Source organism: Pituophis catenifer, unplaced genomic scaffold (genome assembly GCF_029215685.1).
Source record: "Pituophis catenifer annectens isolate HBS135680 unplaced genomic scaffold, rPitCat1.0.hap2 SCAF_1, whole genome shotgun sequence".
In the NCBI taxonomy this organism is placed as follows: Eukaryota; Metazoa; Chordata; class Lepidosauria; order Squamata; family Colubridae; genus Pituophis; species Pituophis catenifer.
In genome coordinates, this window is record NW_027256881.1 from 225,156,533 (window position 1) to 225,182,809 (window position 26,277).

At 38.5% G+C, this 26,277-nt stretch overlaps 1 protein-coding gene across 5 annotated transcripts in view; it reads left to right on the forward strand.

The window, feature by feature from the left end:
- The window catches only part of CLASP1 (cytoplasmic linker associated protein 1), a 211,333-nt gene that overhangs the window by 15,781 nt on the left and 169,275 nt on the right, over window positions 1-26,277 (forward strand). For 3 of the 5 annotated variants that reach the window (XM_070950573.1, XM_070950488.1, XM_070950821.1), the window contains exon 2: window positions 19,052-19,542. In XM_070950573.1, coding sequence (XP_070806674.1) covers window positions 19,348-19,542 — 195 coding nt within the window. In that variant the 5' untranslated portion in view covers window positions 19,052-19,347. The remainder of the gene's footprint in view (window positions 1-19,051; window positions 19,543-26,277) is intronic. The other 2 variants (XM_070950661.1, XM_070950743.1) reach the window with 1 other exon arrangement.

Sequence of the window (26,277 nt, forward strand, 5' to 3'; positions counted from 1 at the left end):
AGTTTGTGAGGACCCAGTTTGTGGGGGCAATAAGATGACTTTGTATAAATATTAACGCATTGTAAGCCGCCCTGAGTCTCTGGAGAAGGGCGGCATATAAATCAAATTAAAAAAAAAAATTAGTTGAGAAGATTCCTGTGCATAAGCACGATTAGCAATAAATCAGTTTAATTGGACCTTCATGTGTGGATCTGATCTTTTGCGCTGACAAAACCAGTGCAGTCCGTGCAGTAAAGGTGATACATGGGAAAGCCTAGGGGTCCCCGTTACTGTGTGCAGTGCTGTGTTCTGGATCGATTGAAGTTTTTCTGGGTGATCTTCAAGCCTCATATAGAGTGCAGTGCGGTAATCCAAATGGAACCTGATCAAGGCATGAGTGCACAGCTGAAGGTAGACTTTAACTAGATCTTCTGTTATAGCACCATCGCCACTCTTTTCACTATAATTCAAGAAAAAAGAAGAATGGGGTTGCTTTCACATTACTGCTGTGTTGAAATTAGATACAACTTGAATTGGCAGGAAACAATACTGGCATAATGCTTTGCTATCCCTATTTCTGATCCCTAACATGCTTATATTATGTCTGTTCTGGAAGGCTGCCAAATGATGCTGTTCAGATCAGGAAGCATGCCACTCATTACAGGCAAGGTGGATTAGTTTCCCCTCCTTGCTTTACTGCCTTTCCCTTTCATCATGTCACTGGCCAGCCAGGAATACTTCATGCAGTAACAGCACCTTAGCAAGAATGTGTTGAGGTCAAATGAAATTTAGTTATTCTGACTGAGTTTATCTAGGCTGCTTTGTATGCTGTTCTTCCTCCAATTCTGTGATATCACAAATTGAATAAAAGTGTAAGCAAGAAACAAACAGGAATAATGGAAGAAGTTGAGTCCTTAGTGGTGGTACAGAGCAATACAATTTTAATTAGGCCCTTCCCTTCCCTTCCCTTCCCTTCCCTTCCCTTCCCTTCCCTTCCCTTCCCTTCCCTTCCCTTCCCTTCCCTTCCCTTCCCTTCCCTTCCCTTCCTTTCTATCTGCCCCTGTGAATGCCAGCCTCTTTTGCATGCATACATGTTCACATGTGTGGTCAACAAATGCCAGCCTCAGTATTTCTCTGTGTGATGTTGGTTTTGTGATTTCACAATTCCACTACCTCAGCTCTGCACAATGCTGCTTCCCTTTCGCATCTCAGCATTAAATAGGAAATTAATACAGTCGTAGGAACCTCTTTATTGGAGTGGTGGAAAACATGGAGAGAAGCTGGTTTGTCAAAGAAACAGTGCAAATGTACCTGATCGCTAATGCTATATAAATCTTCTCTGATCAGGTCAAAGTGATTGGCTGTTGAGCAGAGCAAAGGATCTGTTAGCAAATGGGAGCTGTTTCTGCACTTCTGAGGATTTTCTCTGCTGGCTCATCTTTCAAAAAATGTAATTGTATGGGGCACTGATGTGAAAGAAAGAGCACTAGATATTGCATGGAGGCAGACAATGAAAGCTAAGCCAGCCCAAGGAGAATGCCACAGCCAAGGACATTTAAACTTAGTAATGTAATGCTGATCTCATGATCCGAAACCACCCTAAGTAGATTGGAAAACTTGACAGAATTAAAGAAAATTGCAAATGCTTACCATATAAATGAGCTGGAGTGGTAGAATGTTACTCTATAATTCTGATTGGCCATTTAAATTTGTTGATTGCTCAGGGAAACAGCCAGATCAAGGTGGTAGCATATCGACATCCATATGTCACACTGTGCTGTACATGGACCCAGCAGCTGGTGAAGGGAAGCCGTTTAGATGCCAAGGTTGTGAGAGGAAGGCAAAGGAAGCTCTTTCCCCCCCCCTGCTTAAAAATCACAGCAGTGGAGTGAACATTCTAGTCTGGTTGTGCAAGCTTGACAGTCCGCTAATAGCAGCTCTTGCTCCAAATAGCAGCATATATTTGGCAGAGGTTAATAAAGTAGCCTGTGGCTTATTGGAGGATGCATTTCTGTTTGGGGCATCAGGAATACAGATTCCCCAAGCTATTTGGGGAGGGGGGAGGGTTCCTCCAAATTGTGAAGGGAGAGAGCATGATGGCTCAGCGGTTAAAGACACTGAGCTTGTCGGCTGAAAAGATGACCGCCTACGTTCAAGACTCAAGCGCCTCATGATGGGGTGAGCTTCCATTACTTGCTCCAGCTCCTGCCCACCTACCAGTTGGAAATCATGCAACTGTGAATAGATAAATAAGTACCACTTCAGTGGGAAGGTAACTGTTGTGTGTGCCTCAGCATATAGTGATGCTGGCCACCTGACCACAGAAGTATCTTTGGACAATGCTGGCTCCCTCGACTAGGAAACTCAGATGAGTGAGCACCACTTCCTAGAATCAGATATGGCCGTACAAGGAAAACATTTACCTTTAGCATTGAAGGGCTAGTAACAATAGGTAGGGAACATCATCTAATGCTTCTGAAGAGCAGTGCACATTTCTGGATTGTCCCAAAGGTGCTTTTTCAAAAGGCAACTGGACTTCGTGGTTTTTCTTTGAAGATGTTTAGCTTCTCATCCAAGAAGCTGCTTCAGAGCTGAAGAAACCTCTTGGATGAGAAGCAAAACGTCTTCAAAGAAAATCCAGAAAGTTCAGTTGCCTCTTGAAAATGCACCTTTGGGACAACCATGACCTGAATGACTGAGAATCTCCATAGACATATTTCCGGATTGTGTTACAGTATTTCATATGCCAAGCAGGACAGAAACAATGGATGAAAACTAATCAAGGAGAGAAGCAACCTGGAACTAAGGAGAAATTTCCTAAAAGTGAGGACAATTAACCAGTGGAACAGCTTGCCTTCAAAAATTGTAGGTGCTTCATCACTGGAGATTTTTAAGAAGAAACTGGACAGTCACTTGTCTGAAATGGTATAGGACCGTGATGGCGAACCTATGGCACACATGCCAGAGATGGCACGCAGCACCCTCTCTGTGGACACATGAGCCGTTGCCCCAGTTCAGCTCTGCCGCGCATACGCGTGTGCCTCCTGGCGGCCAGCTGGTCTTCGGGTCTCTACTGTGCATGTGCGGGGGGCAGGGCGTGTGCGTGGGGCCGCGCACACATGCAGGGTGGCGAGGTGTGTGCGTGTGGGGCCGCATGCGTGGGGGCGGGGCACATGCAGGTGCATGCGGGGGGCATGTGCGAGGGCCACACACATATTGCATTTTCAGTGTTCAGTCACATGCTTTGGGCACTCAGTCCGGAAAAGGTTGGCCATCACTGGTATAAGATCTCCTGCTTGAGCAGGGGGTTGGATTAGAAGATCTCCAAAGTCCTTTCCAGTTCTATTCTGATTGAAGCTTTGTTCAGCTGTTTAGGTAGAGAAGAGCAGAATGATAGCAGAAGAAGCTGACCAGAGATGAGAGGTGAAGTAGTATACTTGGGTCAGCCTGAAATGCCCAATAAAGTTGTGATCACACCCTTTATAGGTCCTTTCAAGTCACTGCCTGGCAGAGCACAATACATTTTATGTATCTTGAGACTGTCTTTGCATTGTATTGGAATAAGGGGGAAAATATTATGTTTATACTGACTTACTTCAGGCTGTGTTACTCTTGTACTGGGGGAAAGATAAGGGCAGTATTGTGGGAACAAGGGAGAAATTGGTGCCAGGGTGCCCGTTAGTGCAAATGGAGATAGAAAAATATTTGAATCCAACCATTATATTATAAAAATTGCAAGAGATAGTCTAATTATAACTGAACATAATTGAAGAAGATATTAGGACCAAAAAGCCATAAAATATAACCTCTCCATTGCATTTTTTATGATCATGTGGAAAGTTGAATGTACAAAACCAAATTGGCCATGTAGCTATTCTAAACAGCAGGGATGGGTGATAGATAACACAGTCCTTCCAATTTGGTTGTGCTAAATTTGGAAAAAGAGAAACTCCTTGTTTGTAGGATCCAAATCAATATATGTATCTTAAGTTCTCACAGCTACATATAGGAATTTGCTAAATGGGAGAGCCAGTATTTCTTCATGAAATTTAATTTTGGGATAGGAAGCTGTTTTCTCTCCTTTACAGGTGAAGGACTCTCAGGGTGAAGTACCAGGGGAGCAAGTCTCCCTGACAACAGTGAATATTGAATAAACATACTCAGGCTATAGAATAGGCAAAACCAGATTTGTCTAGAGCCATCTGATAGGTGCATGGCTCCATAAAATAACATTTGCCTTGTTCTGCCTGAAGCTGAGCTGGACTTTAAACATTAGCTTGCAGGACTTCCTTATTAAAATGGAGGTCCTCTGTGGTAGAAATCTATTGAGTAAAAAAAGCGATCCTTTTATTAAGATTAATTGCAGTGCAAGATAAAAGCTTTTAAGCTTTGCAATTTCCTTCCTTATCCAGTTTGTTTAAAAGGGAGGACAGGTTTGATAGGCATTTCAACATTGCATTTGCTTAAAATAACAGTGTTAAAGTTGTCCTGCATTAACTCCTTGTTTGCAGCATGAATGTGAATTGCACTGAACTTTGCTCTTGATGAATCACTAGCAGGGTGGATTTGATTTAAATCGAGTTGATTTAAATCACAATTTAAATCATGATTTAAATCACTAGTAAAAAGGCTTGATTTAAATCAACTCGATTTAAATCATAATTGTTAAAGAGCAACTGTCATCTCTGCTACTCCTTTGACCCACAGTTGACTCACCAATAGTCCCAGTGTTACAGAATATACAGCCTCATGCTACATAACTAAGCTCCATTTCATGCTGAATAAACTAAATTATTTATGTATCTTAAATAGAAAACTATCTTATGATGGATTTTTACCCCAAAAGTTTTTTATTAAAATAAATTAGATAAAAATAAAAAAAAATCCTATTTAAATAAAAAAAATCCAATTTAAATAAAAAAATCCGATTTTTTTGATTTTTTTAAAAAAAATCATTGATTTTTATCCACCCTGATCACTAGTGAACTAAATTCTGCTAAATTTACAAAGTCTTTCAGAAACCGTTTCTGTTTACATGTAGGCACAGTAGACATGTACTTGTATATCATTTGAATTGCCTGAAGTTGCAACTTTTCTACTAAAATGTTGTAACATTAAATAACTTTATACTATATACATATCATTCAAGGGTGGACCTAATATAAAAACAGGATAATATAAAAACTAATATAAAAATCAGAAGAATGCCAAGTAACAAAATAAGAAAAAGCTATGGAACAACTGTGTGAGTAACAGGCTTACAGATAAGAGTTGTAAAATATTTCATTTTCAAAGAAACACAAACAATAAAACATGCCATGTAGTTATTTATATGGGCATAATATTCACCTGTTCAAAGATGAAGGTTCATCCTTGCCCCTTAGTGCTGAAAATATATTCAGGAGTCTTCCTCTCTCATTCTGTGTTCAGTCATGTTCATCAGTTACTTCTGTCTTGCCGGTAACTAAGACCTTCTTGGTTGCTTGGTGATTTTACTGTGTTTGGGATATGCTTGGAGGAGTAATATGAGAACAGCTTTTAAATCATCTTTTTAAACCTTGTAAATGAACAACTTACAAAACAGCCATTATCCAGTGAAGACATTGGAGGATTATATGGAACATTTCCTAATTCTTCTTTATTTAGACCTTTGAGGCCTTTAAACCTTTAACAAACTTGCAAAAACTGTAGGGAATGCACTTTTTGTACAATTGTGACTGATCAACTTCTCTTTCTTTCTTCAGAGTCAGCTAAAGGCATTATCTGTTTCTGTCACCAAGAGCTTGAGGAGTTACAGGAAGCTTCTTTTTAAGCTTCTTTCCAAATTTAAGACTGAGAGAGTCTATTTTGATCGCCTAGGATGGGTTGGCTGCACTAATCAAGTTGAGGAAATTTGCAGGCAATATCTAAAAGTCATGTGGTATCGCCGAGAATATACATTTTTAATGGCATGAGCCATAATAAGGATTCATTTTTTTAAATAAGAGATAAATGTAGGTAGCCTTTGGAAGTGGTAGCTCTTTGTAAAATATTGTAAAATTGAATCGGAAATGCTATGCAGCAAGCAAACACACAAACTTTTTTGAGTTTTTGAATTAATTTTGACCCCCTCTCTTTTTATATATAATATGTATATATGTATATATATATATACACACACACTTACATCTGTGTGTATAAATAAGTAAGTAAATGGAAAATAAAGGGTTTTTTTTGGCCTCCTAGTGTGTTAGGGAACTGGTTCTACTTGGATCTTAAGGTCCAAAATTATTTTTGTCAAATCAATACTTGGGGCACATAGTTTGGATTCTGATTTTTAAATATTCAAATAGGTCCTATGGATCAGTATATCCCTATAAGCCAAAATAATTTCTGTTATGTTGTTGTATCAAGCCATTTTTCCTGTTCAATTATGGAATTTGGCACCCAGCAGTGTTCAGAGAACTTTTTTTTAAAAAAAATAGCAATGTCCCATAGTTACCCAGAGGGCCTCCCCATCTTGCAAGTGTCTCTGACAGGTTTAACTTTTTTTTTTATTTTAAAATGAGTAGCTGCTTGCTTGTTGAGCTCATTATTCTTACTGTTGGCATCAGTATTTCATTTGATTTCTAAAAGGGAAGTTTGGAAGCATTGGATTGATTCAAACTTGGAAAGGCTGTCTTCTGAATCAGGAAATGTGATGAAGGGAATTTAGCCCTGCAGGCTTCCAAAGCAATTGTATTATTTAGTACTGCTCTTAGATAGTTCAAGTTTGAACAATTTGTCAAATTGAAAACTCATATTAATACATACATTTTGTGGGGTGGAGAGTTGGGTGATTATTTGAAACATGAACATTTGTTTATTTGCCAATTAGTAATATTATATTACACTCGCAATAAGATTGCAGATAGTTTTGTCTCAGAAATGGATTGCAAATTTATTAAATTACTATTAGTACTTTTAATAGAGGGAGGGCTGTCTTTCGCTCTCTCTCCCTCCCTCCTCTCTGTATCGTATCGTATATACAGTATTTGTATGTACCAGGGTGGATTTGATTTAAATCGCGTTGATTTAAATCACAATTTAAATCACTAGTAAAAAGGCTTGATTTAAATCAACGCGATTTAAATCATAATTTTTAAAGAGCAACTGTCATCTCTGCTACTCCTTTGACCCACTGTTGATTCACTGATAGTCCCAGTGTTGCAGAATATACAGTCTCATGCTACATAACTAAGGTCCATTTCATGCTGAATAAACTAAATTATTTATGTATCTTAAATAGAAAACTATATTACGATAGATTTTTACCCCAAAAGTTTTTTATTAAAATAAATTCGATAAAAATCAAAAAAATCTGATTTAAATAAAAAAAATCCGATTTAAATCAAAAAAATCTGAGTTTTTTGATTTTTTTTAAAAAAATCATTGATTTTTATCCACCCTGGTATGTACCAGTGTTGACTCCTGACAATTGCTTGGATTAGTCCCTACATTTTTCCTGGCAGCATTTTTTGGAAGTGGCTTGACTCTCTTCCTAAGAGAGAGCAACTGGCCCAAAGTTGCTCAGCTGGCTCTTCCATTTTTTATCTTAGTATCTTCATCACCTCACCAAACTGGCTCTTAAATAAAATCTACCTGGCCCCAAATCTCTAATTCTGCAAAAATCCGGTTATACTTTTAACCGTTATTCCCTTTCTTATGAAGATTTGCTTGGTTAAAACAAATATACTGTCTGAAATTTCATTCATAATATAGAATCGCACATTATATTCAGACACCTGCTAAAACTCTGGTTTATCATAATAGGAGCAAGGTCATATGATCCTTGCACATACTCCTTCCTTTTTCTAGCATGATAGAGGGAAGCTTCAAAATATGGTTCCTTTTCAAATTTTGTTCATTTTATCATCTTTCAGATCTGACAGACTGTGCTTAATCTACAGTACTTGAGACAAATCAACTTGAAACCATGGAAATTTCAGCCAATCTTAATTAAAATTAAGCACAATTTGAACTTCGTTGTAATATTAAATCATCATTAATAAACATGAAAGTACACATTTTCAGAAGCTTCACAAACCTGATATTAATTAGTTAATTAATTTAATTAAATGCATGGTGGTGAAGAGCACAGGTTCAATTTCCTTGGGCTAATTCATATAATGCTGCTCTGTGAATTATTGTGAGATGTCCAAAGCAGCCACTGACTGAAGCTGGATTGAGGAGAGGGCAGTCCAATATCCTACTGAAACATCCCTTGGTCTTTTTGGTCTCTGTTTGCAGTGGTTCCATTGCTTCCTGTTGGGTTGGGTCCAGAAGGTGATGTGCATCAAAGTATCAGTTGTGTTGAGAAATAATATATATTCTATATATAATTGAGAACCTGTGGAAGAAATATTTCCTTAAAACTATCTGAAGCAGCCTTGCCGTTTCAAATAATATATAATATATATTTATGTGAAATAATATTCACATAAAAATGACAGTTCAACGGGGGACTGTTGACCTGTGGGGTTCCGTAGAGTTTATTCTTATTGCTTATTCCGTTCATCTCTATGAAGCCAATCATCTGGAGTTTTGGAATAAGATGCCATCTGTGGACTGATGACACCCAGCAATTCTGTTGCAATGTTTCCCTATAACTCCAGGGAAACAATCGGGGTTCTTGAATGTTGCTGAAGTTCCATTAACATACTTCATGAGTGAAAACAAACTTAAATACAGATAAGATAGAGATTCTGGAAATCAAGAACTGAAGTTTGATATTTACCCTTCAAAGTGTTAGCTGTGTTGAGAAATACACTCAGATAAATGCAATACATACGTTACCTTATGCAGGTAGTCCTCAACTTACAACAGTTCATTTAATGACCATTTGAAGTTACAACGGCACTGAAAAAGGTGATTTATGACCATTTTCCATACTTACAACCGTTGCAACATCTCCATGGTAACGTGACCAAAATTCAGATGCTTGTCAGCTGACTCATATTTATGATGGTTGCAGTCTTTCGGGATCATGCGATCACCTTTTGTGACCTTCTGCAAGGTCACAAAAGAAAGCAGGAAAGCAGTGGGGAAGCCAGATTCACTTAACAACTTAATTGCAGTGGTTCATTTAACAACTGTGGCAAGAAAGGTCATAAAATGAAGCAAAAGTCACTTAACAAATGTCTCACTTAGCAACATAAATTTTGGGCTCAATTGTGCTAACAGGACAAGGACTACCTGTATGTTTTTATATTGGTTCATTCTGTTTTTTTTAATTTTCCCTGTGTTGTTTTAATGATGATGCAACCTTGAAGGGTTTTTTTCTCAATGGAAAAGTTCATGTATGCACACACACACACACACACACACACACACAGAGGGGGGAAGAGAGAGAGAGAGAGAGAGGGAGTAATAAGTCAAATTTGTTGCTTAATTGTGATTATATGATCAAGCTGTGTGTCTACATGGTATAATTTGCTGATTAGCCAGAAATTATTTATAATTTCCTGCATGTGCAGCCATTATCACAAAATACGAATTTAGCTAAAGATGATGTAGTGAGATCATAAAGATAAATGGAAAAATACCCAGGGAAAAACAGCAACAAAGTAGCTTTGTAAAATGGAATGCAGAGTCATTCGGAATGATGTGTTTGGAAAGCCACAAATCATCTTCGGCAAGAAGGCTTTGTGAAAAATGAAACTTATGGAGAGGTTCCCTTCAGATTCCTGATCTGTTAAGAAAACTAAAATTATGAAATAGCACCTGGGACATTTCTAGAATGTGAGGTTTTAATTCATTTTATTTGTTTTTAATTTACCAAAATAATTATGGCAGAATGTCTCCCAATAAAAAAAAAAGATATTTTATATACTGTATTTTTCAGAGTATTAGAAGCACCTCCCCCCTCCCCAAAAGTGGGTGAAAATTTAGGTGCATCTTACAGACCGAATACAGGCGTTTTTGGCCTCCCAAACCCTCCGTGTGTCGTGTTTTCCCCCTCCCAGGCCCTCAGAAGCATGCTCTTTTTTGGCAAAAATGGGCCTGTTTTTGGTGAAAATGGGCCGTGCGGAGCACTGCAGAGTGCTTCTGTGGGCCTGGGAGGGGGAAAACGCAACACGTGGAGGGCTTGGGAGCCGAAAATGGGCCTGTTTTTGGCAAAAATGGGCTGTCCGGAGCACTGCAGAGTGATTCTGGGGGCCTGGAAGGACGAAAATCCAATTTTCTTCCCCAAAAATGAAAGTGTTTCTTATACTCCGGAGCGTCTTATCGTCTGAAAAATACAGTATTTTTTCTTGTTTTCCTCTTGTAAATTTAGGTGCGTCTTCTAGTCTGAAAAATACAGTATTTAAGATGAAAACACATTTTCAATAGCGCTAGCATGAGGTCTTCAGAAGAATTACAGTATGGGGAAGAGAGTGGGTGTTTCTTTAAGATTGTACATTTTTAAAAACCATTACCTTCTCTGGAAATAATTATTTGTGCAGGTCAAATGTCAAATCTGCTCAAACTTGCTGAGTTCCTCCATTTCATAATAAATGGGAGCTTATTCATAAGGCTTTCCCCCCTCCAAATCTAGTACAGTGTGTCTCTACCTTGCAACTTTAAGATGTGTGGACTTCAATTCCCAGAGTTCCCCTACACTGGCTAAGGAATTCTGGGAGTTGGAGTTTACATATCTTAAGGTTGTTAAGGTTAAGAATTACCATTTCATTGGAGCAAGGACATTTCAGGTGATCAGGGACTTTGTTCTCCTGAAACTTGAGTCCCACCAATAATCACTTTATTGAAGAACGTAGATACCATAATGTCAGAAACAAAAAATCCTATTTTTCCAAGAATGGTATTTAAATATGTACATGAATTATTTTTGGTTTTTTTAAAAGAATCCTTAAAAATCCTCAGCTTCTAATCCTGTGTCCTTTCAAGATTACTTCTAAGTCCCACCATGGTATATATACCACCAGCAGAGAACCGCTGCATTAAATCATACAGTCTTCCTCATTTAATTAGGTACTACTACTATCACCACTAAATATACAGTATATGCATGCAGTTTATGAATTAAATCTGGGTTGAATATATTTTTAACAGTAGTTTCCCAGGACAACAATTGGGCAGCAGGGATGAGGTAAATACCAACAATCAATGCAAAATACAGAAACTTCACATTTCAATTGTTACAGAATAAACCATGCAGCGTGGTTCATTTATACCCATATTTTTATTTGATATTATTGAACCATTGTTAAAGCCTCTGCTTGTGGTATTTCCTTTTTTCATTCTTGCGGCACAAATCTTCCTTGTCTTTTTAAATCTGCAAAGCTTGAAGGACTACTTCCAGAAGATCTGCCTGCCTGTCTGCTCCAACAAAAGCAGGTGTGGCTTTGTGAAAGATCAGCAGGTTTATTACCGTATACGCTTTAGCTATTTGATTTCATTAGATCATGAAACATTTGTAGGTAATATCGGAGTCACAAGTGTAATCAAGCCTGACAATTAAGGTTGTAAGTTCTGATGGTTGTACAGTGGGGCACCAGGTGACCGGATTTGATTTTATGGTTAAGCAAATGAAGTAGTCATTAAGTGAATCCATTGTTTGCTGTTGGGTGTTTTTTTTGCCAGAAACACCAGTTTCTGGCAAAATGCTGCAAATTGTCATATGATTGCGGGGTCACATTTGAAAATGGCAGTAAATGTGGGCTGGTTGCTGAGAACCTAAAATGCTGTGATGTCATCTGGGTGGGGCCATGCTGGAACTTTGAAACTGGGTCACTAATAGCTTTGGGGAGGTTGTCATAATTTTGAACAGTTGCTAAGTGACCAGTCGTAAGTTGAGAACTACCTGCAGTTAAGTGGATTGGTATATTAGAGAAAATAGGAATAGAAAGGGTATATGAATTTATACAGTGAAGGACCAGAAGCAACAAATGCTGCTCATTTTCTCATGGTATGGTCTCTTTATATGTGTACAATTTGTAGTTTTATTGCAAGCAGTCCATACGAAATATGTCACAGTAAATGATTTTTAACCTACTGCAGGAATCTTCATTTTAAGTTAAATAATTGCTTTTTCTCAAGACGCAGCCTCTCTCTTTCTGATGTGCTTCTCTGTTTAGGAAATATATGATAATTTAACCAGCTTCCTTTTCTTAGAGATCTTAAAACAGGATTTTAATTGATCTACAGTTGTATCTAGCTGACATGCAAATACCACAGCACAATCCTTTTTGGATCTGAATGAAGCAAACCCTTTTGGTATGTGAGTGGAGTGGGTATTGTATTGTTTAGGAAAGAATGTGAGCATAATATTTTGTAATGGAATATTTGAGAAAGAAAGGTTAAGGAAGGGAATGCGGCTTCTGGAAGGAAGTCTTTGAGCACAAAGTAGAATAATTTGTTGAGTTAGGATTAATTTGTTCAATGACTCACTGGTTTGTTTACTTGGCTGTCCATTGGATTCTGTGGAGTCCTCTCCAACACCATACTTCAAATGCATCAATACTCTGCCTATCCTGCTTCCTTAAAGTCAAACTTTTGCTTTCATAGTGTCACAGGGAATATCATGGTTTGCATGATTCTTATCTTTGTAGGTATAAACACATCACAGCGTTTGAACAACATTTCCATTTTAATGGCTGCTCTATCAGGAGCTACTTTTTAGAATTTTTCTGGACTGTGTGTTCCTTTACTGTTTGATAGTTCATCCTAAAAAGCAGAAGCTATCCAGCACTTCAGTAGCAATAGCTCTTAGACTTATATACCGCTTCACAGTGCTTTACAGCCCTCTCTAAGCGGTTTACAAAGTCAGCATATTGCCCCTAACAATCTGGGTTCTCATTTTACCAACCTCAGAAACATGGAAGACTGAGTCAACCGTGATCTGGTTAGGATTGAACTCCTGGCAGTGAGCTGAATTAGCCTGCAATACTGCATTCTAACCCATGCGCCACCGTGGCTCATAGTATCTTCATTGTCAAATTCCACAGTTGCTTGTTCTACTTGTTGTCATTTGGTCGTCTTTATATTTAATTTTAATCCCATTTTCACTGTCTTCCTTGGCTTTTAGATCTTCCAAATCCTTTGCATTGTCAGTTATCTGTAGCGTTATCACTATAGTGCAGGTTAGTAATGTTTCTTCTTCCTCCTATCTTAAAACCCTGCTTATTTTCTAATTTCCTGTTCCTTTTGCAGCCTCCAGAAACCCTTGTCCTGTTGTTCAGGATAGTTCTTAATACATTCTCTCCTGTTTTCCAGGAAGTCATCCTGTGAGTAGAACCCCATTCATAGGATAGATTCCTATGTAAGTACTTTACAGAACAGAAGTCTTAAGTTTGGCTCTAGGGTTTGCAAGCTGGTTTACAACTCGGATGCAAAAAAAAAGTTAGAGGAAAAAAGTCTGAATTTACCAAACAAGGGCAAAGATAAACAGAAAAAAAAAATCAGTGGCATTGTTAAATATTGCTGAAGAAATAAAAGAGAGAAAGAACCACTGATTGACTTCATTCTTGTTTTGAAAGAAAAATAGGAGGGAAGATACCCCTTTTTGGAAGAGAGGAAAAATGTACAGGGGCCGCCAAATGAAATTATCCTAGGGTAGGACCAAATGAAACAAAAGTAGGCAAAAGACAAGGCCCTTTGATATTTTTGATGACTGTATTTTTCAGAGTATAAGACGCACAGGAGTATAAGATGCACCTTAGTTTTTGGGGAGGAAAATAAGAAAAAAACTGATTGGTGGGTGGATCACCTCCTGGAATACCCCCAATCAGCTGTTCAAAGAGGTGAATTTTAGCAACAGGTTCGTTGGTTGTGAGCTCTGTGCCTTGCTTTTTTTTCTGCCTCTGAAACTTCTGAAACTCAGTTTCAGAAAAAACGTTTTTTTCTGCCTCTGAAAGCCTCAGTTTGGAGGCTTTTTTTTCTGAAGCTTCTTTCAGAGGCTTTTATTCTAAAGGACTATCTGTACTCTGTTCAATCTCCTTTCTTTGGCATTGGTGTATAGATTAACCTCTTCCAATCTGTTGGTTATTGTGTCATTCTCCAGATTTGTTATCATAGTTTGATTAGAACCTTTACTGATTCTTCTTTTGTTGCTTGCCATATTATTTTAGATAAAAGCCTTTCAGAGGCTTTTTTTCTGAAACTTCTTTCAGAGGCTTCTTTCAGCCTCTAAAATCGCCATATGCGAGGCTGGGCGGGGCTACATTCAGAGTATATAAGACGCACCCAGATTTTCACCCTCTTTTTTTGGGGGGGGGGGGAAAGGTGTGTCTTATACTTCAAAAAATATGATACATTTCCAATGTCCTATAACTCATTAATTAAAAACTGTGGGTCTTTTCTTTCTTTTCTTTTTTTTTTTTCACTGCTATGCAATTTCTTGTCTCATGTCTTGAGACTTCAGCTGGAATCTTGCAGTTGGCTGAACATTCGTCATGATATTTATTCTTTTAAAATAAATGTTTTTATTAAAATGATGGAAAAGCAGGCAGTAACAGAATACAGCACAGTAATAGGCAGCTCTTCTGCTAGAGGAGTTGTTTTGGAGGAATTGGTTTACTTTAGGGGCTCTAGCTGCTTTTCATAAAAGAAGAGGATTGTAAGAATGATGACCTGGAAAAAACAGGAGGTCTGATAAGTGAGCTGCAGCTCATGGAAGCTTAAGTCTCTGATTCTTTGCCCTGCAGATGAAGGGGGCTCTCCTCCTACATCCTCCCATAAGGGAAAGAAGAGACAGATCTGCAGAAATCTCCTTTGATTTGATAAAGGTCACTTAGACTACACTTCTTATGTTTTGCATGGCATGATGCCTTTAGGCCTTGCTCTGCTTGTTTATGTATCAAGGTTTTTAAAAATATTTTTATCTCTGCTCCATTCACACACTTTACTGCTGAACTTGACCCATTTTCCTTGAAGCGTGCCCTACTTTTTTTTTTTTTGCAGAACCAGAGGCATGTCATATTATTATTATTATTATTATTATTATTATTATTATTAGATCTGCCCTCTTTTTATCAAATGAAAAGAGTCCTTTAAGGGTAAAGAGACTGTTCTCTGCAGGCAGGCGGGAGTTTTCCTCTATTCCAAGGAATGGTTGCAAGGTTGAAGGACTATGGAGCATGGCCGGAGGACAGGACGAGATTGTGTATCTGTCAGACTTAATAAAGTAGAGTACACACATGAGGGAAATTCATTTTGTTATAAGGGGGCAGGGAAGTGCGAGGCTGCAGCTGCTGGTAAAGTGATACAGAAGAGCTGGCCCTGTTGTCATGAGGAGAACCTGCAGTGTGTATTTTCCTTGTGCCCATGGGAAGTTCTGCTTGCAAGTAGTGCTTTGGGGCTTGGATTGTAGGAAAAGGACAAAATAAAACTCGGATTAATTTTCTCTGTATGTATTTCATGTGGTATTTCATGTTGGATGGTTGCTGGAGAGGCTTACATTCAGGGCCAGTCTCAATCATGGAAGGTGACCGGATCATCTATCTCATGGTGTTGTAATGGGAAAAAGGAAGTGCTAGCTATGCAGCCTTGCATTGCTGAATGAAAGGCATTCATAATGATGATGATGATGATGTGATGAGGGTGATGGTGATGAGATTGCAAACAGTAAAGTTAGCTATCCAGCCTTTAGCCAACGTAAGTCCTGCTTAGTCTGAATAGACTCATTTATATGAATTCAAATAATTCTAAATGAAATAGAAGCAAAATTCTGAATTATTTCAGTGCCCAGTTAAACATGAATACTGCTTACTAGTATTGGTAAGAAATATTTGTTGAGCCATACATAAACTTGGGCCTAGATTGTATCACCCATCCCTGATAGTTTACCTGGTGCCACTTATCTTGTTGAAAATTCAGGTTGTGTAATCAAATTCATTCACTATTTAACATGGTAAAGTGAGGGAGTTTTTCTTTATTTACTTACTCATTCCAAAATTGCTCTTAACAAGCAGCCAAAACAAGCATATCGAAACCTGTTTGATGTAGGAGTCTGGTAATACCGGATGCCTGAAAGGGCAAGGCTGCTTTAGATCGTTTTAAGGAAATATTTCTCCCAAGGTCTCTCAATTGGGGTCCCTATTCCTGCTTGAGCACATCATTTTCTATTGGTGTACCATGTACTGGTCTACCACTACCGTGTGGTAGTAATAGAAACCAAGAATTCAGTTTTTATAAGCAATCCTTTTGTTAATCGCAACTACTCTAAGCAATTTGTTGTCCTACCTTTTGCACGGTTGTATTTTTGTCTTCCCTTAGCTGGTGAAACAGGTTAAGAGATTAAGAATGCATATTTTGTCAACTCAGGTTTCTGCAAATGTACATACCAATCATTGCAATGTAAATTTCTTTCAAATTAGCATGTGGATTGCACCTATGGTTGCACTTCTTATTAATAACCTGGGTACTAGAGCAAAGTGCCCCTGCATTTATTTGGTGTTACCTCAGAGAAGTCATTAAATTAGCAGTCATAACAAGGGGAGTCTGCGTACTGACAGCTGAATCCAACTTTTTTTCTATTTGAATTATGATAATCCATAGTATTTAATTTCATGGCTTCAGTTGCATTAGAAATAGGAGTGTGTCAATTTAGGAGCCCGATTGCCTTCAGAAAGAAATCCTGAGGATGCCAGGTGTCTGAGATTAGAGAACTTTGCCAGTAGGTATCATGATACCTGATATTTGCAATTTATATAGGTAGTCCTCAACTTACAACTATTCATTTGATGACCAGTTGGAGTTACACCCGGACTGACTGATGACCAATTTTCACACTTAACAACCGTTGTAGCATTCCCCATGGTCACACGATCAAAATTCGGACGCTTGGCAACTGGCATGTATTTATGGCATATATGATCCCAAGTCATGTCATCACCATTTGTAACCATCCCAGCGGCTTCCATCAAGCAAAGTCAATGGGGAAGCCAGATTTGCTTAATGATCACATGAATGGATTATCACTTAACAAATGCAGTGATTTGCATAATAAAATGGGGAAAACAGAATTAAGTGCCTTACTTAGCAATGAAAATTTTGGGCTCAATTGTGATCGTAAGTTGAGAACTAACCTGTACCTATCGATTTATTCAAGGTGGCTGGCTCCTAGATAAGTTTGAAATCAGTGAGGGTTATTTTTGACTGGGCATGTGTAAAATTGAGCAGTTGGAATATTCCAACACCGATGTGATTAATCCAGCTTTTATATTAGCACATTTGTATTAAAGATACTGTACATATGTATATGGTAGATTCAGCAGCTTTTTCAGAAGGAGAACACCATGACAAAAATTTGTCTAATGTATTGGGTACCAAAATACTTTTTAAAAAAATTTACAATAATTGACATTTGAGATTACAGAATTCTCACTCCGGCAGCTCACAAGATTTCAGTGTTCTCTTTCTGAAAGTTTCTCATGTGATTTCATGTTTGAATGCTGAAGTCTTGCAAGATTTTGAGATGCCATAAGATTTTAACTATACATACACATGCACAATTTGGTAAATGCAGATTCTCCTTTCAGATTTTCTGAAGTTTTGAAGTATCTTTTTTACTGGATATTGTCAAAGCTTCATGTGATTGATGCTGATTTATAAAGACAGGCTGAGTAAATGAATGACATGGAAATTTATTTCATAAGCACAGTATTGTCATGCAATGGGCCACTGGTATTAATTGTCCCTTTAATACAGTCATTTCAATCCAATAATCAAAGGTAGCTTCATTAAACAATGTAGGTTGCTTTGGGCCATTCACTGTAGAAATCTCACAAACTTTGGTTCCTGTTGCGATAGAGGGAGGGAGGGAGGGAGAGAGAGAAAGAGAGAGCGAGAGAGACAGAAAGAAAGAATTGGGTAAACATGAGATTCATGGAAGAGAGCTAAGGTGGAAGCTATTGCTCAATAAACAGAACATTCATGGTCATTTCAAGTTCACACGCACGCACATGCACAACAAACAAACAAACAAACAAACATGTAATAGCCTGGAGGAATGTTCTGTGGACAGGTAGATCAAATGAGTAACTTTTGAATCTACTTGGGTGTTATTATATCTGGCGGAAACCAAGCACTGTATTTTACAATAAGAACTTTATATCAAGTCGAGTAAGGAGATATTTGACAATGCTATGTGGTAAGGCTGTTTGCTTTCTCCTCAACACCTCCTTAGTTCACATATTTTCGGGTACAAGTATGGCAAGCCTTGAGAAAGCCATGCCTTCTCTAACAAGCTGCTGACAAATAGAATCAATGTGTAACTAGAGAAGAAGCTTCCTTTCATTGCATCCAAATAGCTGCACAACTCTAGCAAGGATCCTGCAAAGAGCTCTGACAACATTCAGTGGGAAAGACAGGCACAGTTCAGAAAATCCCAAAGAGGGCAAAAGATATATGGAGACCTGAAGATGCTTTCTGGGAGTGTTGTGAATGACGTAACATTCATGCCAGTGTATTGCTTGCCCTGAAGCAAGAGAAGGTTTCAGAATAGCATTCTGACATTCCTGATTATGGAACATCTCCCACAGTATCAGTTAAGCCATATTCTAAATATGATGTTTGTTTTAGTATTTAGAAACCTTCATCCAGTATTGATTTCCCTTAAGACTAACCTAAACCTTGCTGTTCTGTATCTTGGTTGTGCATTTTCTCTCTCTTCCCCCCCCCCCCCGGCCCTTTGATGTAGTACCTGGTTTGGATGCATAGATCCTGTAACAAAATGTCTTCTCTATTTAAATATGATACCTGATAGTCCATATTGGATTCATGTTTTCGTTACTGAAAAAAAAATGAGGTGATGTGTATGCGTGTGTGTGCGTGCATATTTTCTGAACACTTGACATCTTATTATATTAAAGTTTCATGTTTTAATTTTAAAACAGACTTCAGTACTACATAAGATACAAAAACACACAAGTTTTTAGTCCCCGTTTTTAGAAACTTAATAATTGGTTGTCATAATGGTGCGTTGAAAAAGAGCTGCAGGGGAAATTTGTTCTTTCTAAATGGAAATGTCAGATATCTAATTTGGGATTTTGTGCTTTGTAGATTTCTGCTTAAGATTCGCCACTAACTTTTGCCTCTTTAAAATTTCTTTCAGGATGGACTGCTGATTTGGAAAGCACCACAAACCTCGTCCTATAGCTTGGCTGGTCTGCTTTCTGCTTTATTTATCTATTACTAGTTTTTTGAATTGAACTTTTAATAACCTGCCAGCTGCTCTTTAGACACACATGGTGCATTGTTGTCATTCCCAGAATCACATCTTTGAAATCCAGGACCTTGGTAACCTTCTTCAAACAAAGAGGCGACCTCAAGGATAATATCTACAGGAGGACTTTTCAAACCTGCCGCCCTCTAGTTTCACTTTTGTCTCCGCCTTCTTTCTAGAACATTATGGAACCCACAATGGAGTCCTGCTTGATGCAGGTCCTGCAGAAAGATGTTGGGAAACGACTTCAGGTTGGCCAAGAACTGATAGATTATTTCTCAGATAAACAGAAATCTGCTGACCTTGAACACGATCAGACCATGCTGGACAAAATGGTTGATGGCCTTGCTACCTCGTGGGTAAATTCCAGCAATTATAAGGTAAGCTTGATTTGCAGAGACAGGAGTGTGAAGGGGGAAACCTTGTGTGTTTGCACAGGTTCTTCAGTCAGTTTTGGAACAATGAGTTCACATTGCAAATCCCTGGAGGCCCAGCACATTTCTTACTGATCCACCATAAGCCTTCATTTGTGGTATTTCCTCCCCGTCCCCTTTGTTCTTATGAACTCTCACACCAACTTGTAAGCATAGGCACTTTCCAATGAAAATAAAAAAAAGGAACCATGTAATTGAATTTGACAAGTTATTGGTTATCTTTGCTGGGTGCTTGGGATGGTATCCAAGATAAAATATAGCCTGTGTGTGTGTACCTGTTCAGGATTGGGGACTCAGATTCAACTTCTTACAAAGTCATGGAGGCTAATTGGCTGATTTTAATCAATATTGTCACAGGATTGTTGTGGTAGGAACAGTTGGTGAGAGAAGGACGTTTCATGCTGGCGTCTAGAAGAAATTTGGTTATAAATCTAATGAATTAAGTAGAAGATCAAACTAGTACTTGTCATTTTTTTTTTTTGCCAAGAAACCATCTGTATAAAAGAAGTATGTATTTAAGATTAGAATGTCAATATCTGTTACATATGGAGCCTGCTTTATCTCCATTAAATAACTGAGTACTAGCCCACCACTGAAATGGATTTCATTATACAATTTATCCCTATTCTTATTGCATTCTATATGCATTAAAATGATATAAAAGCAAAGCATCAAGACTGACTTGTTCTGTGAGGTGAACGCCAATAGAGAGGTAATTTGTGGTCAGAATTTGAACAGTTGATTAGGGCCTAGAACAGTAGTTCTCAAAGTGGGGCCCATGCTCCACAGGGGGGCAATTTGATTTTTAATGGGAGCAATTTGAAACCTTGTTTAAACCAGGTTAATGGCCTTTTCAGCTTCCTCCGCATGATAGAAGTTCACTTTTTGAATAGTAATTATATGTCACTGGGGGAGGGGGGGCATCAGGATTTTAGAGATGGTTAGGTGGGGCATGGCCAAAAAAAGATTGGAACCACGGGTCTAAAAGCGAAGTCTTACACGGAGAGAGATGGAAGGAACCAGTGGTGGGCTGCTGCCGGTTCGGCCCACCCACCCACCCTGGTGTTATCATGTCATATATAATCGCCAGGTTTTTGATGCCGTGTGTATGCGCGGAAGGCACATGCTCACATTTTTGGTTCCAGGCAAACCGGTTGTTACAGTATGTGACGCCCACCTATGGAAGGAACTGAGTATATTTAGTGTTGAGAAAAGTCAATGGTGCGGGAATATGAAAGCATTCTTCAAAGATTTGAAAAGTTTTCCTATAAAACAGCGGTTCTCAACCTGGGGGTCGCGACCCCTTTGGGGGTCGAATGGCCATTTCGCAGGGGTCGCCAAAGCCCTCTCTCGCGCCCCCCCATGCCTTCACTCACCCTCACTCTCTGCTCTGTTGGATTGCCGGCCGTTCGCTTACCCCGCCCACTCCCAATCTATTGCTGCCTCCTGAGTCCCAGCTGATGGCTAGAGGAAAAAAAACTGTTTAAATTCTTGCCGCGGGGCTTCAAACGAACTGTTTGTTAATTGCTGGCTTGCCTCGCCCCTCCGCTCCACTATTTATTGCCAATAAATAGTGGTGGGCGAGCCAGCAATTTAACAAATGGTTCGGTGTTTTTTTGTAATTGTATTGGCCCCCGGAGCTTCAGCATAGGTTAATTAGCCCTTGATTAGATCGGCTTCCGACTCTCAGCTGATTTGCTCTTGCTTGCTTGCTGGAGCAGATTTTTTTTCCCCTAGCTATGCTGAAAAACGAAACTGAAACTGCTTTGCTGTTGCTGCAACGTTGGAAAATTAGGCAGGCAGATTTCTTTTCTTTTTCCTCACCAAAAAAGGTAGGTGCAAACAATGGGAAATTTAGGGAAAAAGAGGAGAGTTCAAGATTTTAAAACACAAAAGAAAAAAAGCTCTATTTAACTAGGGAATTGTAATAATTGAGATACTATTAATTGTATATTGTGTTGAAAGCAGAAATGGTTAAATTGTGGTTTGGAGGAATATATGGAGGAAATTATTTGGTTTATTATTATTGGTAAATATAATTAATTGATTTGTAAGAAATTGGATTGCATGGAAATAATTGGAATATTCATGTTCATATTGATTAATATACAAAAAAGGTAGTTATATAACTAATTGATTTATATTAAAATGTTGAATTTATATTAAACAACTGTAATATTACATAATTAACCAATGTGAGGATGGATATAAAAATAGATGACAATGGGAAGGGGTATAATATAGAATAGAAGGGAAAAATTGAATTTGATTTAAGATTAGAGATGAGGATGAAGGGTAATACTGTTTTTTTTTAAAAAAAATAGATGAGGAATAAATATGGCAAAAAGGAAACATAGAAATTGTAAATTTAATTGAAATGACTAAACACTGTTTAAATTTGTGAACCGGCCAAATACTCTGTTCAAAGAAAATACATTGTATGTTTGTATGTGTGTTTCTAATTATTGTTATTTATTCATATTTGTTCTCTTTTATTCTTTAAAGTTTAACAGTTCATTCTTTATCTTAATATCTTTATATTTGTTTGGGGTTGGCTTTCTTCCCTTTCATCTTTTTTATTGTACAGCAATCTTTCTCCTCAAACCTACCACCTCTCTCTTTTCTTTCCTTCTTACTTTCTCTTCCTCCCCCTCTTCTTCTCCTCCCTACTTCCTCTTCCTTTCTCCTTCTCCTCCCCTCTTCTTCCCTCTCTGACCCTCACTCCTACTCTAATTTCCCTTCCCTTCCTTCATCCCTCTCTATTGCTGTATCCTTTTATGCATATGGACTACTCAGAGGGCTGAAAAAGTTATTTCTGACTGGTCCTCGCACTTTTGACCAGTCCTCGAACTTACGACTGTCCTCACATTTTACGTTTTTGCCCTATCTTGTCACCATGGTGAAGAGAAGCAGTTGTTAAGAATGCTACAATGGGCATAAATGATGACCAGTCATAAGTGCGAAGACTGGTCAAAAGTGCAAGGACCTGTCAGAAATCACTTTTTTCAGACCTCTGGGTAGTCCTTTGTGCACATGACTACTCAGAGGGCTGAAAAAGTTATTTTTGACTGGTCCTCGCACTTTTGACCAGTCCTCGAACTTACGACTGTCTTCACATTTTACGTTTTTGCCTTATCTTGTCACCATGGTGAAGAGAAGCAGTTGTGAAATGAGTGACACGGTTGTTAAGAATGCTACAATGGGCATAAATGATGACCAGTCATAAGTGCGAAGACTGGTCAAAAGTGCGAGGACCTGTTAGAAATCACTTTTTTCAGCCCTCTGGGTAGTCCTTTGTGCACATGACTACTCAGAGGGCTGAAAAAGTTATTTTTGACTGGTCCTCGCACTTTTCACCAGATCTCGAATTTACGACTGTCTTCACATTTTACGTTTTTGCCTTATCTTGTCACCATGGTGAAGAGAAGCAGTTGTGAAATGAGTGACACGGTTGTTAAGAATGCTACAATGGGCATAAATGATGACCAGTCATAAGTGCGAAGACTGGTCAAAAGTGCGAGGACCTGTTAGAAATCACTTTTTTCAGCCCTCTGGGTAGTCCTTTGTGCACATGACTACTCAGAGGGCTGAAAAAGTTATTTTTGACTGGTCCTCGCACTTTTCACCAGATCTTGAATTTACGACTATCCTCACATTTTACGTTTTTTGCCCTATCTTATCACCATGGTGAAAAGAAGCAGTTGTGAAATGAGTGACATGGTTGTTAAGAATGCTGCATGGGCATAAATGTGAGGATGGTCATAAGTGTGAGGACCAGTCAAAAGTGCGAGGACCTGTCAGAAATGACTTTTTTCAGCCCTCTGAGTAGTCCCTATACACATAGCCATGGCCACCCGGTCACATGACCAGCTAGTCACGCCCGAGTCACATGACCTCCAAGCCACGCCCACAAAATAAGCCATGCCCACAGAACCGGTAGTAAAAAAAATTAGAACCCACCCCTGGTTGGGGGTCACCACAACATGAGGAACTGTATTAAAGGGCCGCGGCATTAGGAAGGTTGAGAACCACTGCTATAAAAGATCAAGTCTGGTTCTCTTTTGTTGCAGAGTGATGGAGTTAAGATATAGGAAGGCAGATGCTAATGGAGGGCTAGTACTATCACTTCACAGTGAGAGTACTTTGACAGAAGAGCCGGTTACCCAAGGTGTTGGTGGACATCCAGGTACTGTGCATGTCCAAGTTGAAATTAAACAGCTATGTGTCTTTAGCTTTAGTTTGGATTTGGGTGCTGACAATGAGGTTGAACTGAATGATCATGGTCCTGTCTAGTTCTGTGATCCTGAAGCCAGCTTTGGTAATGGAATGATCAGATCAGTAGCCTCTTTATTCACAGAAAAAAATGACAATAAAGGTTATCTTTATGGCAGCATGAAATGAATAGTTTGCTTCTCAAATGAAAATTTTGGCCAGACACCTGGAACAAGCCATATTAAATAATTCTGTCTGGCACAAAGAATTGGGCTGGGGCTGTTTTGAAACTTAAACCTGATATTTGTCATGCTGATAATATTTTACAGTTGCTCTGTTAGCATCATTAAATTGTCATAAAAGCCATTGAGTCAGACTCGTATTTTATTTAGTCTTGTATTTCTTCTTGGGAGTGGGAACAGCAACAACAGTTTTAGGTAGCTATTCCCATCCTGACTGATTTTATTTAAAAAAAAAAGATGTTGAAACTCCATCAAGGAGTTTCTACATTTTAACCACACCTAGTACTTCTGATCATCTTTTAACGTTAATTCAGGGTCTAAATGCCAGCTTTGAATTTTATGCACATCATATGCAATGCCAAATGAAACCGCTTCTGTTGTTACACATTTGTGATGAGTTTGGTGTATCTGCCTCACAATTCCAGGCTACAAATGTCCTTATAAATAAATAAAGTGACAGACCTCTTATTTGATCCTCCCCTGCTGATATTTGAGATGAAAATGACCATTTAAGGAGAGTTCAAAAGCAGGGGCCCCAGCAGATGTATAATAGCCCTAATAGAATTTCAGGAAGACTGTCACAGAAAGAAAAAAAAAATAAGTACTGTAGCTTTAGATCCATCTGAAGCACACAGTTCTTTCCATGGAAAGATAACAGCATGGGATCTTTAAGCATTGGTCACTGCCATATGGGCCCTATTTATAACTACTTAGTTATCAAATTCTTTGTGGCAAATGCTACAGTTGTTAACACGTATTTTTTCAGGGTAGTGGTATCAACAGTGCTGTAAATTAGTGTTATGAAAATGCAACTCCTTTAGAATGCAGAGGTTACTTTTATCTCACAATAAAAAGATCACAGAATTTATCTTATGGATGCTGTGCGAAAAAAGAAGATATTTTAAGTAAGTTAAATCCCAAAGGTTCAAAAGGGTTGTAGACATTGTAGGTTGTAAGGTTGTAGATACATTAATGTGGCCTTCGCTAATCTACTGTCCCCTAAGTGGGTTTGAATTGTAGCATTCTGAATCTTGGATGTGGGAAGATTATAAGGATTGGGAAATCTGTACAGCGAGAATGAAAACTGACACAAAACAAGGTGGATGTTGTTGGAAAAAATATTCAGATCTTGTATTTTGAATGTAAAAAATTATATATCTTTTATTTCCATTGCCACAAACTGCTTTCTGAAAAACAATTGTTGGAAAATATAATGAAATCCTTTAAGAAATCAAGGGAAGCCTATTTTTATGACTAATGCATACAATGTAAGGAAATACTGTATATACTCCCAAGTGCGGATAAACAGACCCTCAAATTTTTAACCAAAATACAATGAAAAAATGTAGGTTGGCGTATTTGTGGGTGGCAACAGTTTGCATGCTATTTTAATTAAAAAATTCAAGGGTCGGCTTATCCTTGAGTAAAATATTCCTTGTCTGATACAAAGGGGGGGGGGGGAGAGTTTGGAATTCCTTGGATTAATAGTGTCCTGACACAAGTTATGGCTGCAAAAGCAAATGCAGAAGAGTAGGACAGGGTCTTTGGAAAGCACATTACATCTTATAGATTTTTAGAACAAAATATCATTTCTATAATTAATTCTTCTAATTTTTTATCCCTCCTTTATCGATTTTATTTTAAGTTATTTTATAAATAACTTAAGATGGCAGACATACCTAATACTCCTTCTTCCTCCTGTTTTCCCCACAACAACAGTCCTGTTGGGCTGAGGGAGAATGACTACCCAAAGTCTCACCCAGCTGCTTTCATGTCTAAAGGCGGAACTAGAACTCACAGTCTCCTGGTTTCTAGCTTGGTGCCTTAACCACTATCTTGCTATAATCACTTTTTGCAGGGGAATTCAAACATGTAGTTGTGCCTTTATTGCTGAGGGTGATTGTGTAAGGAGCCACACATTCCTTCATGTCTGTAAAAATGTACAATGGCCATACTGCCTTTGACAGGCTGCATCAAGTGAGAAGAAGAAACCTGCCTGCACCATGCAAATGTGGAATCTGATGCTGGTTTGTTCTTTGCCACGTGAGAGGCTTCTAAAGACCATTAGCAGTGAGAGTTGCATGAAATGCAGAGTAAAGTAAACAGAGATTGGCAGTCTATATTCTTCTGCATGGCTGGAGGTTGATTATGCCTTCTGTAACTAGAGAAGGAGCAGATGGTTTAAGCTTATTTTAAAGTGCAGGGTGTATTAAAATAACAAGCTGAT